Consider the following 17,021-nt stretch of genomic DNA (forward strand, 5'->3'; position numbering starts at 1 on the left):
TCCTTTTTGATGTCCATGTCTGCCCATCTGTATGTGGTACACTATTTACCTTCTGCTTTTCATCTATAATGTTTGAACATACCCCCCTAGTCATCTTTTAATTTTTGTGTGATTGTGTTTTCCTCTTTTGATCTTTTCTTTTCCTTTCAATTTGTCTCATCCTCCCTCCTCTCCTCTCTTGCTGTGCTCTTCTTCTTTTCTCGCTTTCCTATTTGTATCCCTTTTGTACCATCCCCTATTCTCCTACAACTCAAGCCCAGCTCTGCCTCAGTGTTCATCCATCTAGTTAGACTCTGATGGCTAAATTATGTAAAGCTAATGGGGCCAAGCAAGTGGGGCTCCACTCTCTCATGTCTGACCAGGCCTTGTGAACTGAGCTTGACGCTTCGTAGAAAGCACATTAGGCTACAGCTCTTTGACCATTTGACCCACTCACGATTACTTGACTGAAACATGGCTCCACTATTAAGACTTGAAAGGGATTTATTCAGTGGAATGCACTGTTGTTTCATGCATTTCGAATCAGTCATTAGTATATATGTCCCACTAACTGTGGAGCCACAGGGTGTTGAGTGGGGGGATAGTTCTGTATTTCTCACAATTCATTCCTTATATTGTGTAGCCTACACAAAAAATATATGCACCCTTTGACAAAGAATTATGTATAGACCTTTTTGAGGGTCACATACCAAAAAGGTTGCGAATCACAGTTTTTGAGTTATTAATAGTGTGCAGGAAACCTGGATTGTGTGTGCCTGTTTTCAAAATGCTCAGTTTTCTCTCTCTTGCCTCCAGGCGCCAAGTCTTGTCCTTCCACACAAAGGCAGCACTGGGCTACCACATCCACCTGTGCAGCAAGACACCTTTCATCTTTGGGGATGAAGAAACCATAATCTCACTTACCAAGGTGACCAAGACCTGTAGTTGTGACAAATTTGAAAGTGATAGTAATTCCATTAGATACTAAAGCTTTTGTGAATGTAAGAGAGATTCAAGAGATGATTTTAGCTTGTTTGAGATAACAAACAGTGAACAACATTTTTTTTCTGTTAATGAGTGAATGCTGCTTTTCAGAGAGAAGCTCCATTGCAGTTCAAGGAAACACTGTGTGACTCCAATTTTTGAAAATAAATACCTTCAAAACAGTCAAGATATGCAGGCAGATATTCCTACTTTCATTTGACCATCCTCTCTGCTCTTGTCTGCCACCTGCTGCTCCTAGATATATTCACCTTTCCATTTACATTTCTGATGTAAGGGAATATATGCATTTTGTTTAAATTTCCCTGTACATGTTGAGGTCTCTTCCTTGAATAGTCCAAAGCTAAAACTGAGTGGGAAAAAACAGTGATGACTAAACAACTGAACTAGAAAGTACTATCTTCCATGGCTGCACAATCCTCTCTTATCTTTTTTGATAATGTTTTGATATTTTTAATCTAGATAAGTATTGGACCAACCAAGGAATTTCTGAATACAATCTCTCTCATTTATTTATATATATATAGATGTGGGAGTAATCATCATCTAAATCATGGTTACATCTAATCATGACCATTCAGAACAGAAGAAAATGAACCAAGGCAGAATGAAATTGCCAATATTCAAATAATGTCTTGTTCTGCTAAATGTATTATTTTTCAAACTACTTTTTTATGTGACAAACATTGAATGGTCAGTTCACCTATATGGGAAAAATATGAAACTGCTCTTATCTTATCTGTAGTCTAACTCACGATCCAGCACTGTTTATGGACATGTGACCTAAATATTCTGAACTGTTTCACCACTGAAATTCTCTCACTACTCATACAGTAGTACCATTGCTAACGTTACATTACACTCATCGCTCAATTTCCAAGACAATAATACAATATCTAGGTCCAGTACATGTAACAGCGACACATCCTACTCATAACAGGAGTAAAGCGACATCCGTGTCTGCCCTCAATCCGATTTCTGCTTCAGTCTACTTCTGAATTCTGGTAGTCAGCAGAAATGCGTCATTTCCTGTGTAGCGCGGGAATGCCACCTGCCAACACAAACTTCAAAACAACAAATACTGAAAAATGCCACAAGAGATTTCGGGAGCTGATTAGCTATTTAGTGGATGTTGTGTTCTCTCATCTAGCGATGGCTTGTATGTAATGGACATTTAATAGGAATTTAAAAGTTATGCACAGCAGCTTTAAATTGTTGTAGTAAATAATGATTCCCACTGCTTTCATCTTTTAAAAGGAAAGTGCTCGTTTCACTGAGCAGGCTTCATCCATCTGGACAGCCCTGTCCAGAGTGGTAGCTTCCTTCAGTGGTGAGCAGGACCTGCTAGCAGCCAGAAGATCCCTAAAAGAGGCTCATTGTCCCCAAAACATCAATACCTCCCTGGAAAAATGGGAACACCACAAGGTAACTCACTTGCGATGGCACACAGTTGTGCTTTAGATAAAGTAAATACAGTACCTCATAATACTTCTTACTTTGGTATTTGATTGCAGTTGCTACATCTAAGATAAGTGCATCTTATAAGCATACAGTATCATACTGCTAATATCGCTCCTCTATTTCCTGTGCACATGGTGTGTGTGCATGTGTTTGTGTGTCTCTAATAGGTGTTTAACTCTGCAATTTACCATATGCTGTATGAGGCTCTGGGCAAGAAGATGACAGCAGAAGAAAAGTTTGCTATGCTGGCCCTCACCGCTGACCCTTCACTCTTAGCCTCTGGCTGCAAAGAAGGCTTACTTAAATGTAGGTGTTGTCAATTTACATAAATTTGAGTATATAGCTAAGATGTGTAATGTTGGGTGTCACATTTTTAACAGTGTTTGTCAGTTGCACCAAATCTAACTCCTTAAACTGCACGATATCCGGGGGCGTCGTTTGACTTGGTTGATGGAACAGGTACCCCATGTACAGAGGCTGTAGTCCCCTGTATTGAATCCCGACTCAGGTGGCGTTTGCTACATGTCGTTCCCCCTCTGTCTGCCTCCCATTTCCTGTCTCCCTCTCGACTGTTCTATTGATTAAAGGCAAAAAAAAGCCCAAAAATATACTTAAAAAAAAACACCAAAAAAAACTGCACAATATCCTCATTACCCTTTCACGGCAAATATGTGCTGAAGTCAGTTGATTAAAACACTGTACCAGTATAACAAACATCATTTTATGGTATTTCACTGTTATTTAGCTGCAGAGTCAAAGCCTCCAGAAAACTGGAGAAACAGGCAGCCCACAGTCAAGGAGATGAAGGCGGCCACCATTCTGCAGGCTGGATTCAGGAGGCACTTGGTGCGAGAAATCATCAATGCCTCAAAACCTGGTAAAGCCATTGATTCACACACATGGAACATACAGTATATTCATTGAAGTATCATGATTAGATTTACTTTTCATCTTTCCGAACAGATAAGTCTCTCACAATGAAGCAAGCTTAAGGGTTAAACTAGGCTTTAAAGAAGAATAAAATCAAAACAATGCCTGTGTTTCTTTTGTAGATTATTATTTAGATACACACAAAACATCTTCTGCTTGTTACATTCACTGTTTGATTGAGCCCGATGGCATGTATTGAGCCTCTGAGCAGAGGCACAAATATGTATTGATGAGACTGCCACTCTTACTAATACACCCTGACAGATGAGGGGTGGCCACAGAGGGGATACACACACATGAGGGAAACACAAGCACATATGAACACAACATTCCTGCATCGATAGACAAACCTCAAAGATGGTGAAGAGAAGACAAGGCAGCACTAGATAGTTTCCAGGAAAGAAGGAGGGAATAAATAGAATGAGGACTGAAGAGCTTCACCTCTAAATTTATTCAGCATTCCTGCTTTGGCACAATGTTTTATTTTTGTTTCCTGTTCTGTTTCAGTGCCACTTAAACTCAGGTACAGGTTGCAGGTAATTTAAAAATGTTTCTTAGTTTCATTTTAATTATTTCCAGTATCCATGTTTGTGTAGAGATGGTGGTAATTATCTCACTTTGGTGGTGCACCACTGTTTGTTGATTCCAGAGGTAATGCTGGAGGTGACACATTGCCCAGACATTCTCTATTTATTGCCAGGGCCTACGGCCAGCTATGTCTTCTCCGGGCACAACAAGTGATAATGTCAACCTCAGAGTAACTTGCACATGTGGGAGAATGCACAGCCTCATTAATGCACCATTTGCATAAAACAATACTGTGCTATAATGTTGATGGGTTTTTGCTTAATTTTGTATGGCTTGAAAATGTGGTTTGAGCATACCAAATATCCAAAATATCTAAATACTAATGGAACCCATCTGCCAGCAATGTAAAAATTGTTAGTGTTTGTGTGGCATTAGTAGGCTGATACTGTAATGTCTATGAAATAGAACTGTCATGGTGCTCTCAAATGTTATTCATTTGCTTGTCAAGCACTTTGTGCTTTCAGACTGGCACTTGCAGTAACAGCAAAACACCAGTCATATTTTAAACACTCTGCTTTGCAAGTCCATTTAAAGAAAAGTAAGAATTTCCCTTTTCTTTTTTTAGATGGCCAAGTTGCTTAGCACATTTCAAGATGTGGTATGATAAACTTGTTCACCCCCACATTTATTTTGAAATCCTTCACTTCAATATCACTTTTTGCCTCAATGTTCTTGTTCCCTTCTTCCGCTTCTGTCTGTTGCCTCTCTTTGGTAACAATATTTTAATTCTGAAGTTGATGGGCGACCTCGCCTCTCAATAGCTAGATGTGGTGACTCTAATGGCCGCATCAATTTGGAAAAGTGACCATTTGAAAAGAGAGGGCTGAGGGAGAGGGAGGAGGAATGGAGGGAAGATGCAAGGACACCTATGCCACAGATGTGAAAACATCTATTAGTGATTCTCTAAGTTAGATGCACATTTGGACACACATACACACAAACACACACATGCCCATGAACACATAGTGCAACATCTTTTTTTATCAAAGCTTCGGTTCTGTCAGAGTGGTTACCTGTCCTGTGAGATGAGTGTGAAAGTTAATGTCTAGGTGTGAATAGTCTCCTCCTATCACCTCTTACTGAATCAGGCAAAATGCATTTTGCAGTTTCTCTTTTCTGCCTGAACTAGGTCAGCTACAACAATTGTTTCATGTGTTACGTATCAACATAGACATGTTTCATCTTTAATGGTGGATATTCTTCTATGTCTGTGTCTGTGTCTGTGTCTGTTTCTATGTCTGTGTCTGTGTGTGTGTGTGCTCATGTCATCCAGGCACGAAGGAGAATCTCAGCGCATCTAAGATCCTTGCAGACATGTGGCCAAAGCTTGAATCAGATGCAGACAAACATGCTGTCTTTTTACTACGGTAAATGAAGAATATATTTTATACAAATAAGATAGAAAAATATAAAAGCTGTGACTCTCAATTCTATATGCTTATTTTACACACCTTAACGTAGCACATATGTCATTATCCGAGAGAATATGAATTCTATCACAGTCCTGTGCCAAGTGCTGTGTACATTGTGTGGCATTCGTTTAGCCTCTCTGTTGCACCGCATGCCCAGAATATGCTCCCTCTCCTGGTTGTGGCGGCCTGTGGCGGCCAGGCAGGGAGCATTTTCCACATTGTGTTCCATCTTTTCCCAGTGGTACCATCTGCTGTTTATCCTCTCCTTGTTCCAATCGGCTAGCAGCGTCTGCCGAATGACCCGCTGCCTCGGGAAGTATGTGTGCGCATGAGCGTTTTTAAAGCTTGGTCAATGTGTGCATGGAGGGTAGGGTGGGGGCTTGCTGGGTGGTGTGAGCCTTTCAGCGTGTGTTTTTTTTTTTAACTGACAGAAACATCCATCTCACTCAAAGTTTGTGCTGAGATGAACTACTTTCCACAATCCTTTCTTCCCCCACTAGATTTCACTAATAGGTATCATAGTCAGAGTTATGGTTTCTCCAAATGGTCTGAGCATAAAGTTTATCATGGTCTTTTGATGACATAATGTAGTTTTAATACTTGATTCAAAATGTTTCTGAAAGTGCTTTCCCCTTCTCTGTTTGCTGCATAGGTTTATTATTGACCACTCTGTTAGGAGAGCAGAGCTCTACGCCTGTCAGCAGGATGACTGGACCAAAACCATCTTTGCTGATTACTCCGTCTCTCTTCAAGACACAGCCAACTCCTGGGTCTTGGTCTTTAGGTTAGAGAACATTCAAGGTTATTCTCCTCAGTGGAAGACAAATGCCAAATTGATATGAAAATTCTGGATTCAGGTGTAAATGGCTGATTTCTCCTTCTCTCTGCTTGTAAAGCTAATATATAGATATTTTTGTAAACTGCACACTGTGTTTCAGAAGCTAAAACAAATCTTGTTTACTTTATCTTTGTTATATGTGAAGAGAGGTATTCCTGGTTCCTCAGGAGATGCTGCTCATACCAAAGGTCTACTCACCAATACCTAATTGTTTGCTGCACGTTATAAATAATGACACAGGAGAGGAGCGTGACATGGTCTTCAACAGACTAGCAACCCATGCCTATCAACCCAACAAGGTGTGTGGTTGCAACGTATCCTTACAGTTCAATTTTTCATGTACTTGACATTGTTTTTGTAATTTTGGAAAACTACAATTTTCTCACTTTATACTATGATAAATCAATCAATTTTAGTAATGCTTCCTGCCCGACTTAATCAGTAACTGGGTACAAGCTTGTTGTTGACTGTTTGGCAACCAGTTGTGGTTGACAGATGAAATACTGTTGAAACCATTCATTTAATGTATTACACATGAAATGAATGTGAACAGTAAATTAAAATTGTGGTTGTGTTTTGGTTCTCACCATGTTCACCTGTCTTACACACTCCCTCTAAAATTATTTTTGATTTCACAATTAAAAATCTCTGTATCTCTTATTCCAGCTTGGCTATACCTTTGTAGCAGAGGCTGTCACACCTGAATCACCTCCTGTTGGTGCCAAGTGGACGATGCGCCTCATTGGCTTAAGGGAACCGCTTCCAAAACTGTCCAGTGAGGCCCCACTCAGCACATTTTCAGTGAGGGAATTCCGGGATTATTACATCCCCAATGACAAAAACCTCATATGTCGGTAAGAGAAATGTGGAATACGCTATCTAACTTAAAGGTTCAGTAGAATCATCACTGTGGGATTTTATATGCAAATTCATTGTTGCTGAGGATGTAACATAACAAATGGCATCCAATAGCTCTCATTTATTCTTACTCACAGTGCAGTAACATGATCTGGGATGCTTTATTATTAGAAACAAGGTGTGACAATGATAACAGAACACAGTGGGTTTCCTCTCAACAGAGCTGTTGAAAAAGCCCCTCTTTCCCATAGTTTCTTTGTGCAGGTGACAACAGAGGTCCTGGGAACAATTCAGTTTCAGACTTCCAAGCCAGATGTATTGATACGTCTGTCCATTCTGGATCAGGAGAAAAAGGTAGCCGGCAGCACAGGGAAAGGCCATGTGATTATTCCTGTGTTCTGCTTCCTGGCTAGCAAAGGTGAGCATTCATTGTACAGTATGTCTCTGGATTATAGCATTAGATTGTAATCACTATAAACACAGATACAGACCTTTGTATGTGTGTTTCTGTTTTAATCTGTGATAATCAGCAGTGATAAATACCTAAGATAACATATCTTCAGCCCAATTTAATGTTAAATATTTAGTGACAGTCATCAGGAATAGTTTCTTGGGATTGACCATCTTATTTGCATTGGTGCACAGTCACACAGTGTGTTCAGCTTCACTTGGCTTTGGGGCTCCCTTGTGGCATTGAATTTCTCTGAAAGGCAAAATGATAATTTCAGTCTGCACCACACACAGCAGCTTTTCAAAACCTGCATCTTAAACATCTTTTTTTCTTTCTTGAAGCTTCCATTAGTGCTTCCACAAGGTCACCTCTGTCTTTATCACCCAAGTTTAATATCTCTCTCTCTGTAACAGCCCACACAGATGAGAAGAATCGGAGCCAGAAGGGATGCCCCATTCAGGACAAAGGAGTCAAGGTGGTAGATACTCCCCAACTAACAACTGGGCAATCAGATGAGGAGTCTTCAGTCACAGAGACTACGGTATCACTGACAACTGTCTGTGTGGTATCTGCTGTTACTCAAACACTTTTCTGATCTCACTTGCACACGCACTCGAGCGCACATCTCACTTTCTCTCTCTGTCTTTCTCACCCACTTGCTTGCTGCCTGTGTTCATATCAATTTTTCACTGCCAGATACAGATAACGCCTTGCTTGCAGGCATGCACATAGACACACATGCACATTAACTTACACACACACCCACATCCTCACCCAGACAAAATTTGCAAGAGGCGAGCTGCAGAAACTGGCAGGGTGGTTTTGTTGTTACTGTCTAACTTGTCAGAGCAGTGATTTGTGCATGATTTATGAGTCACTCTATTGTCTGAAGGCTCTATATCTAACAGACCTGTTGTCATTTGGTTGTTCATTGCTAAAGTATATAGTACACACTACATCATTCACATACACAAAATAATCACACACACAGTGCTTAGTGTGCACAGGTCCATCAAACAGGGAGAATAAACTAAGGTCTATTTATTTTATTTGATGACTGTTATTGATGCCACTGATACATGTGAACAACCAATCATTTTAATGTTCCCTGAGCAACTGCTTACACCTCATACATAACAGCACAATTCATTTGATATTTACAATAGAATAGTCAAGCCTTTCAACAACAAATTATTTTCAAAGTCTTGTCTGTGAAGTAACACAACACTGTAGTGTCATCAATAGTAATGCGACAGATCATGTCAGATCGCACAGATAAGCAGCAAGCCAGAATAAACAGCTATTGATCAGTCTAAGAACATTGATCAAGACTTTGAGTAAAGGGTCAGTGATTAAGGCTCTGGTCTGCGCCACAGGGACACTCAGCAGACAAATCAGTAATGGTGGATTGATGGTGATGGTTCCTATGATGTAACCTTTTCAGGACTTAAAAACACACATGTAAACACATAAAAACAAACAAGACACAATAGCATCAGCATTTTTCTAAAAAAATGCATTTATTAGGAACTAAATGAAACTGCTATAATTTGGTAATTTTTGTTTTGTCTAGCATGTGTCCTGCTCTATTAGTTTGAGTCTCACCTTGGAATATTGTCTAAATCCTGTCGTTTCTGTTCAGTGTGATGGATGTAGGAGTTACCACCTCCGGTGTAATTGTTGCTAACAAGCCCTCTGCCTCCTCTCTTCCATGTGTGCCAAGCATGTGCTTCTGTCAAAGACAGCAGAGAACAGCAAAAATGATAATGTGATGTTCTTGTTTAAGAGCTCTGTCATCAGCATTAGTGCAGTTTACAGCTGTATATTTACAAATAACACTTACCTCTTGGCTTATGGTGTTGTAGGCCACATGTTATGCTGTATCTATGTTTTTCCGTTAATCTGCATATCTGTGTGTTGTGTTTAAATTTGTTGTACACTAACTTTGCATGTCTGTTTTTCACAGGGTCATAAGTATGTGTTGCAGGCAGAGGTTCTTTATAAGAGTTGGGATTTGGACGACTCTCAGTTGGCCTTTATCAAAATGCTCAAAGACTTGGAGAAGAATGAAAGAGGTAAATGCCTGACAATTATAAATGCCACAACAGTCAACTACATTTAGACGCCTGAAGGAAAGACATGGAAGTCATAGTTTACAGTACATTTTGAAGCTTGATATGAAAATCAAATTAAAAGTTTAATTAGGTTTAATTTATGCATGTTCAGAAAACCCTTAAAATCCCTACAGTGGGTTGTGAAGCAATTTCATTTTTATGATTTCATTCAAAGTTTTTCAGCCTAGATGGTTTTTCTGATATCCCCCTCATGTTTTGTTTTTTTGCACTGCTTATTTTTGTGTTCAGTGCAAAATGTGGCAGATACTCAGTAGGCAGTGTCAGGGGCCAAAGCAGACGCTGTTTGTTCTTTACTTACGCTAGCCAGGGGCCGTAATCACAAGCCTAATGAAAAGCCAAATGAATACAGCTGCTTTCGCAGATCACATAGTGTGGTTTCTTGTGCCCACTGGTCATTGGCTCAGGCAATAATCCTGTCCTCTGCCACCAACTCTACTCCTCTGCCTTTAATCATGCTACACAAATTGGATCGATTTGAAAAATCAAGGCTTTTAAATTTCCAGAAGCCTCTTAAAAAATTCTGAATTGATGAATTAATTGCGACATTTGGTGGATGTTGGTGTGAAAAAGGTTCCACATGGGTGACAATTTGCGTGATTGCCTGAAGACAAATGCCAGCTTCTTCTTATCTCTCCTCTTTTGCCCCTGACAATGGTTTTTGTATTTACCCATCCAGTTTTCATGGCATGAAATCTAAAGATAAGTGTCCATGTGTGATATGTGAATCTTTGTGTGGGTGTTATGCCTAAATTTGCAAGCCAGATATCTAGATATGAGATGCTTTTTGACTACAGAGAAAGATGAGCCACCAGATTTATTGCAGTAATGACCATGTGGTCCGTTAGATGAACAGTGATGCTTAGATATGCTGTTTGTTCATCTACATACATGTTAGCATGTCAAGGTTTGTCTTTTTTTTTTGCCAATGGTACGCTCCGGTTTGTCCATGTGTGTACGTGTTAGCCAATGTCCACATGTATCTCCCGTGGCTTCCCAATGAGCTTGTGAAAGTGGGTCAATAGGAAGTCAAATGAAGTTGGCTCTTGCCCCCTGGTGCCCTGGGAAATATCTCAGCAAGAAAGTGAATTAATTTCACCCAGTTTAACTCTGTCTCAGTGGTGAGGCTGTGCCCTTGATCATGCTCCGTACATGCTACATGGATGCACACGCACTGCATGCCACGCAAGCTTTGAATCCTCTTTAACAAGCTGTTTAACAAGCTGCAGTCCGAACACTGTTCTGTGCATGTTTAATGTGCACATCTATGCATCTCTGTTTTAAAACCCAGTATATACGGTCAACACCAATTAATTGTAATTTTCTTTATTCTGCTATAAGAGAGCATCTGTTTAGCAACAAAAAATATGTACATCCTAATATTTATCATTTTTAGTTTATCCAGCAGAAAATCTGTTTTCAGTCTTATCTTGACATTACAGCAGATTGATATTTAGATCCAATTTGAACATTGAATTTCTATATGATATGAGAGTAACTCAATAAGCGTGCACCAAAGCTGCTCAAGCAGAATGACAGGGTCTCGGCTAAATGATGGATTATTATGCCTCTCTGTGCCTCCGCAAGTGAGACTCATGGTTAATGCCTCATCTCAACTGTGGATTGTGTTCAATTTTATCTACGAAGTACAACAGTGCCATCTAGCACACAAGCAACAATACAACACATGCAGTGTTTGCCCATGCTGCCGCACTCCTACTTTAGCTGAGCTTTACTTGTGTTGAGCAGACTGTGAATAGGATAGATGAGTTCATTCTAAGAAACAGTTCCTCCGTGGACATGGTATGAATTAAGAGAGAAGCTGTTTTATAAGTGAATTAATCTGAACATGTCAAACGTTTGGAAAAGAAATGCCAACATACCTATTTTGTTTTGTGTAAATTGGCAATGTTTACACCCTCTTAATGTTTCAATAATATAACATTTGTAGTAACAACATGTTTTACATCAGATTTGTAGATGATGAAGAATTTAATCATAATCTATGTTGCCAAAATGTAGTATACAATCCTGAGGACCTGAAGCGTTCATCCACTGACACACCGAGCCGTAATGGGCACAAGTCTGACACACCCAAACAACATCGGAAAGTCGAAGGAGACAAGGAGAAGGGGAAGCCAGCTGCCATATCCAAATCTGGCTCCAGGCAGGAAATGGTAATACATCACTACAGCACCGTGACACACAACAGCACAACACCAAAGCATTAGAGTATTCAGCTGCAAATTAGGACAAGTATTATGCATACATATTTCTAATCCATAAACCCAGGAATGAGCTGTTGAATAATAACTGTTTGGGTTTCATAAGTTTTACTGAATTGGATTTTCATACTGGCAATGATGCATAGCAACACCATTCATTAGACGAGTTTAAGCAAGGTCAGATTCAAGAGGACAATATGCATTCCCAGCCATTGCACAGCACTGATTTTGTATTCTCAACATAAAACGTACTGTGTCATTGTGTATTTTCCATAGTATTGTATTTAAGGTACTGTGACAGTTGTCATGTAAAAATGAGCAGAAATAGTCATTTTAGCCTTTTTGAGAGGAGGGTGTTGAACCACTTCAGTGGAGTACATACTTAACTCCTCTTCACAGATCCCTGTCCAAACCACACGTACTGTAATGAGACTGTTGTTGAACTGACATCTCTTCTATAATATTTTTTGTTTATTATACCGAGCAGGTCAGTATTTTCATATTTGGTAGTCTCTGATGTCAGCTAACTCTGAAATTCTAACAAAAACAGACTGGCATCAACAAATGGCATCAACCTAGCTCCTGTTATTCCCTCTATTCTCCCTTGCTCTACATGCCAAATCCTAAACAAAATTAAATTTGGTTGGTACATTTTCAGAATACTGATCCCCTTCAGCAAATATCCATTTTGAATGTTTTTTCAGCATTAGTTGCACAACATTAGTGAAGGTTTAGGATATGATATTCATCATAATAATGACAAATGAACAAAAATGATCTATTTACAATAAAAAGATAACTGAACAGAACATATAATTCTGAGTGTCTGTCTGGCTGTGTGCCAGACTGTCTGAGTTGCTCATTGAAAAAGACACACTTGTAATATACCGGTATTGTTGTACGGTGACCTTCAGCTGGTGCATGTGTGTGCGTGAGCATGTGCCTTATAATTTTTGTTTTTTTTTCTCTGCAGAACCTTGACCTGACGAAGCCACACTGGACTCTGCGTGTGGTCAGTGACAAAAGTAAAGCAGAGAGCATCGAGGTGAAGAAGGACAGAGAGAGAATGGAGCAGATTAAATCCACTAAAAAAGCTTGGGAAATGGTTGAGCCAGGCCGCTATGCCAAGGTAACCCAGGAACTGAGCTGGTGGCAATTTAAGAGAATTGCTTAACAGTTTTCCAATACCTTATGTAAAAATGTATGTGGATTGGAAAGACGTGTCTTAATACCATTAATTGCACTAAAAACTGATGAATACTTTGCTGTGTTTTTAGGCTTCACAGTCTCGTCTCCAGTTTCTTAACCCAGTCCAACATCCAGCAAGTGATGAAGCTCCTGCAGATGATGCGGAAAACAGAGAGCGCGGTACAATACTCACACATGTATTACATATACACATCTCCATACTCTATGTGTCGGTATACTTTTTTATTTCAGGATAAAACTGGATGGTAATGAGGCCTTTTATAATTGGTTCTTTTACAGCTGTTTCCAGATCTGGACTTGACACCTCTCTTAGTGAAAAGTTGCCTGATACCTCCTCCACCTGTCTCCACATGGACTACTCGCCCTTCATCAGGTGCTCTGCAGCTTTCTCACTCCTCCTCTCTCTCTTTCTTTATTTTATTTGGGCAGCATGCATATAAAGTTGGAATAATGATGATAGCAGACCATAGCCATCACAAGTTGCTCACATAACTATATATTACACTGTTTCAGTTTGTTGCACCACTGTGGCTGCTTAAGGATCAGGCTATTCCAACAGACAAATTCATTTCTGTGCTTAGAGGGCAGAGATGGATAATAATACATAAACAGCCAAGACAGAATCATCATCTCGATGTATTTGTCTTTCAGGCAATTTCTTTTTTTTTCCTGTTGAAGTCCTGTGGGTAATATGCAGTGTTCGGTCCAGTTGCTTAATGTAGCTGTTGAATCACTCTGCTTTTTTAGCTTTGTGAGCCTGACTTCATGTCGTAGCTGAAAGGCCTGGCTGCAGTAGATGAGTTTGGTTTGTTTGTGTGCACATATGTGTCTGTGTACGGTGTGTCTTCACCACGTATGGGTAAACATACCGGCATCTTTATCCTCACCAGCACATTCAGCATCGTGCAGTATCTACAGCGGACGTTGCTGGTGATTTCATGTGTTTGTGACCTTTGCTCCCATTGGTGCTGTGAACAGCAATGTTACAAGACTGTACACTTTCACTGGCCTGAAAGGGCAATGCATGGACTCCAGAGGATAGTGATGTATGTAATATATAAACATTGCGTGCAGGCAGTGTGAAGAAGAAGCTAGAGTATACAAACAGAAAAAATAATAATAAAGAGGTCTGCTCCCAGGTCATTTGTTCAAGAGATTGTCCATCCACAACCTCTAGGACAAACATACCAAATGTACCTTACACCGGCAGAGGGATGTTTACAGAGTGACATAATAATACAGATTTTACCCTCAATATCTTAGGGTTTGAACAGATGAATCATTTAAGTTTGAGTGAAATCATACTGTAAGCAAGCTACTGTCATTTCATGTTGCTTGTTTAGGTGAATGTAGAGCATGTTAGCGTGGTATTGGGGTTGCTGTGCCTTGCTTCTTGACTGACAGAATCTGACTGAGTAGCTGTACAGTCAAATGTATAACAACCACGGAAATACAGTACAACAGTTCTACTACACTGTGTAGCTGGATCCCAATTAGAAATGTTACCTGCTGTCGGGCGGCTACTTAACAGTGCACAAAGAATATTCATCTATTGAGCATGGATGCCCAATTACTGTCAAGCAGCTTTCTGAGTTTTTCGCTTGTCAACGTGAAAAGTGTTAGCTTTTAACTTTCGTCAGTGAGTGTTGGGAAGGGAAGCGTCTCCCTCCACAGTGTCCCATTACTCTCCCTCCCTCCATCTATCCCTCTGTCCGTCCCTCTCCATGATAAATGAGATGATATTTGGGTCTGTTAATTAGAGAGCTATTTCAGGACCCCAATGAGCTCGTCGCTCCAATGAGATGTGCCCCTCTCCCATCACCTCTCCATCCTCTCCTGCTGTGGGTATATCCGTGTGTGTGTGTGTGTGTGTGTTCGTGCCGACACGTGCGCGCGTGTCCAGCCGCTAATGGCTGCTGACACTGTGGCCTGCATTTAAAGCCGAGAGAGAGGGATCCTGAGGACTAGTCTATTAGGGGAGTCTGATTAGTCTGCGAGACACCTCTCTCACAAAGGCACAGCACAGGGCACATCATACATTTAACACTCATGCACGCTCACGCTCACACACACACACACACACACACACACACACACACACTCATGTATCCCATCTTTATAGAATTTGCACACACATTGTTACACAGGGAGAGGGAGGTTTAACAGGGCAATGTTCATTAACTGAATGAACTCTATCCTCACCTCCACTGGCCTCGCCTCCTCATTAAGGTCAACTTAAAGGAAATAGATGGATACATTTAGCACTAGTAATCTCTCGTTGAATCTCTCCCTCCAAGTGTGTGTGCGTGTCAAAGTGTGGTCATGTGTGTGTCTTTTACAACCAAGTACACACATATTGACTAACTGCTTCACACTTACTTGGCTGCTTCTGTCTCTCTTTGCCTGCACATAGACACAAATTCCATTTTAGTCACACAATCAAATATTAACAGATAAATACTGGAATATGGTCGGTATAACCAAAACCAAATAGATTTCACAGATTTAAATCTGGATGTGCAACTTGGGATATGAGATAAGGTGTGGGACTGTGTGTTTATCATTTCCTGTCTGTCTACATTTATCTGCCACATTTCCATTTTTATTTGCTCTGCCTGTGTCAACATTGTCAGTTTTCCTATCGTACAGAATAGTCTCTAAAATCTGCAATCCGGTGGAATTTGATAAATTGTACAATATTTTGAGATGACAATGTGATCCTCAATATATTCCATTCAAAGTTTGATGGACCGTATGCAACTGCACAATGCAGTATTTCTCAGGCAAAGTCTTGAGCATTCACTGAATAAGTAACTACATAAACATTTCATTTGGACACAATATTGGAAAGTAAAGTGTAAAAATGTAAATTATGGTCTACGTATATGGATTGTTTCAAGTCCTTGTGTACGCCCGTAGACGCCAAAAAGATATTCCGGTGCTGATGGACTCGCAGATAGAGGAGATCCAGCAGAGGGACCACTTAGAAAAGATCCAGACCTACCGTTTGGTCCGAGACAATGTGCTGGAGCACCAGAAACAGCAGGAGCTCAACAGGAAGGAGCTAATGAGGCACCAGCTGGAGATGTACGAGAGCATGCAGGTCAGTCATAACAGTAGCACAAGTATGTGATTGGTGAAATTGTCTGTAGAAGGTGTAGGCGTCAATAATGAGAGGATTTGGCTATCAGGGTGAAATAGAGTGAGAAAGTCTTTTTGTCAGCTGCCTTTCCCCTCTGGTTCCACACCGTTCTGTAACTTCTCTGCCTTTGTCTGTCTTGTCTCCAGGCAGCCTTGGGGCAGCGCTGTAAGAAATTTCTCAGCGCTTGTGAGGCATTTAGTAGCCGTCAGATGGCGGCCGCGAAGAAGGAACAGGAAGAGAGACAGGCTCTGGAGGAGGCCCAGCAGGCAGTTCTAGAAAAAACAACCCCCACCTCTGCTGCCACCGAGCAGCCTAACAAACGTGCCAAGAGTGCTGGCAAGAAAAAATGATGGTCATTGGCACCAACTTCCAGTCTCAATTCTCCTCAGACATCTCTCAACAAGTCTGCGTGAGCGCTGAAGGATCTTTGTTTAATCACAACCTTGTGGCGTGCACTCAATGAAACAACACCTCAACAGAACATTATTATTTTCACAATATCTTCTGTATCGCATACCATATATATCAATAAATATTCTTGTAGCACACACCTATATCCACCTATGACCTGTAATAACAGAACCACTGTTCACATATATTCATTTTCTTGTAGAAAATAAACTCTAAATGACAAAATGGCTGTTACTGGTAAATTCACTTTTCTTTTCATTGCACTGAGAATGTCAAGTCATCTCGCTTCCAATGTATGGCTTTGACTTTTTGATGCCCGTTATGCCTGATTATATTCTGCGAATCTTTTGTTGTCTTGAAGGTCACTGTATTGACCGTATGGC

The 17,021-nt window shown here is 40.4% G+C and overlaps 1 protein-coding gene across 1 annotated transcript in view; it reads left to right on the forward strand.

Annotated features, from left to right (window-relative positions):
- adgb (androglobin) overlaps positions 1 to 16,727 on the forward strand; it is a 35,717-nt gene extending 18,990 nt beyond the window's left edge. The window contains exons 19-35 of the mRNA XM_085770388.1: positions 796 to 907; positions 2,239 to 2,406; positions 2,610 to 2,748; positions 3,188 to 3,319; positions 5,234 to 5,327; positions 6,025 to 6,156; positions 6,356 to 6,509; positions 6,877 to 7,064; positions 7,320 to 7,486; positions 7,933 to 8,060; positions 9,486 to 9,594; positions 11,674 to 11,828; positions 12,850 to 13,005; positions 13,154 to 13,244; positions 13,365 to 13,458; positions 16,005 to 16,188; positions 16,374 to 16,727. Coding sequence (XP_085626514.1) covers positions 796 to 907; positions 2,239 to 2,406; positions 2,610 to 2,748; positions 3,188 to 3,319; positions 5,234 to 5,327; positions 6,025 to 6,156; positions 6,356 to 6,509; positions 6,877 to 7,064; positions 7,320 to 7,486; positions 7,933 to 8,060; positions 9,486 to 9,594; positions 11,674 to 11,828; positions 12,850 to 13,005; positions 13,154 to 13,244; positions 13,365 to 13,458; positions 16,005 to 16,188; positions 16,374 to 16,577 — 2,407 coding nt within the window. The 3' untranslated portion in view covers positions 16,578 to 16,727. The remainder of the gene's footprint in view (positions 1 to 795; positions 908 to 2,238; positions 2,407 to 2,609; positions 2,749 to 3,187; positions 3,320 to 5,233; positions 5,328 to 6,024; positions 6,157 to 6,355; positions 6,510 to 6,876; positions 7,065 to 7,319; positions 7,487 to 7,932; positions 8,061 to 9,485; positions 9,595 to 11,673; positions 11,829 to 12,849; positions 13,006 to 13,153; positions 13,245 to 13,364; positions 13,459 to 16,004; positions 16,189 to 16,373) is intronic.
- The last annotated feature ends 294 nt before the right edge of the window (positions 16,728 to 17,021 follow it).

The sequence above is a fragment of the Trachurus japonicus genome, chromosome 24, assembly GCF_045865225.1.
Source record: "Trachurus japonicus isolate A0001 chromosome 24, Traja_1.0".
Taxonomy (NCBI): domain Eukaryota; kingdom Metazoa; phylum Chordata; class Actinopteri; order Carangiformes; family Carangidae; genus Trachurus; species Trachurus japonicus.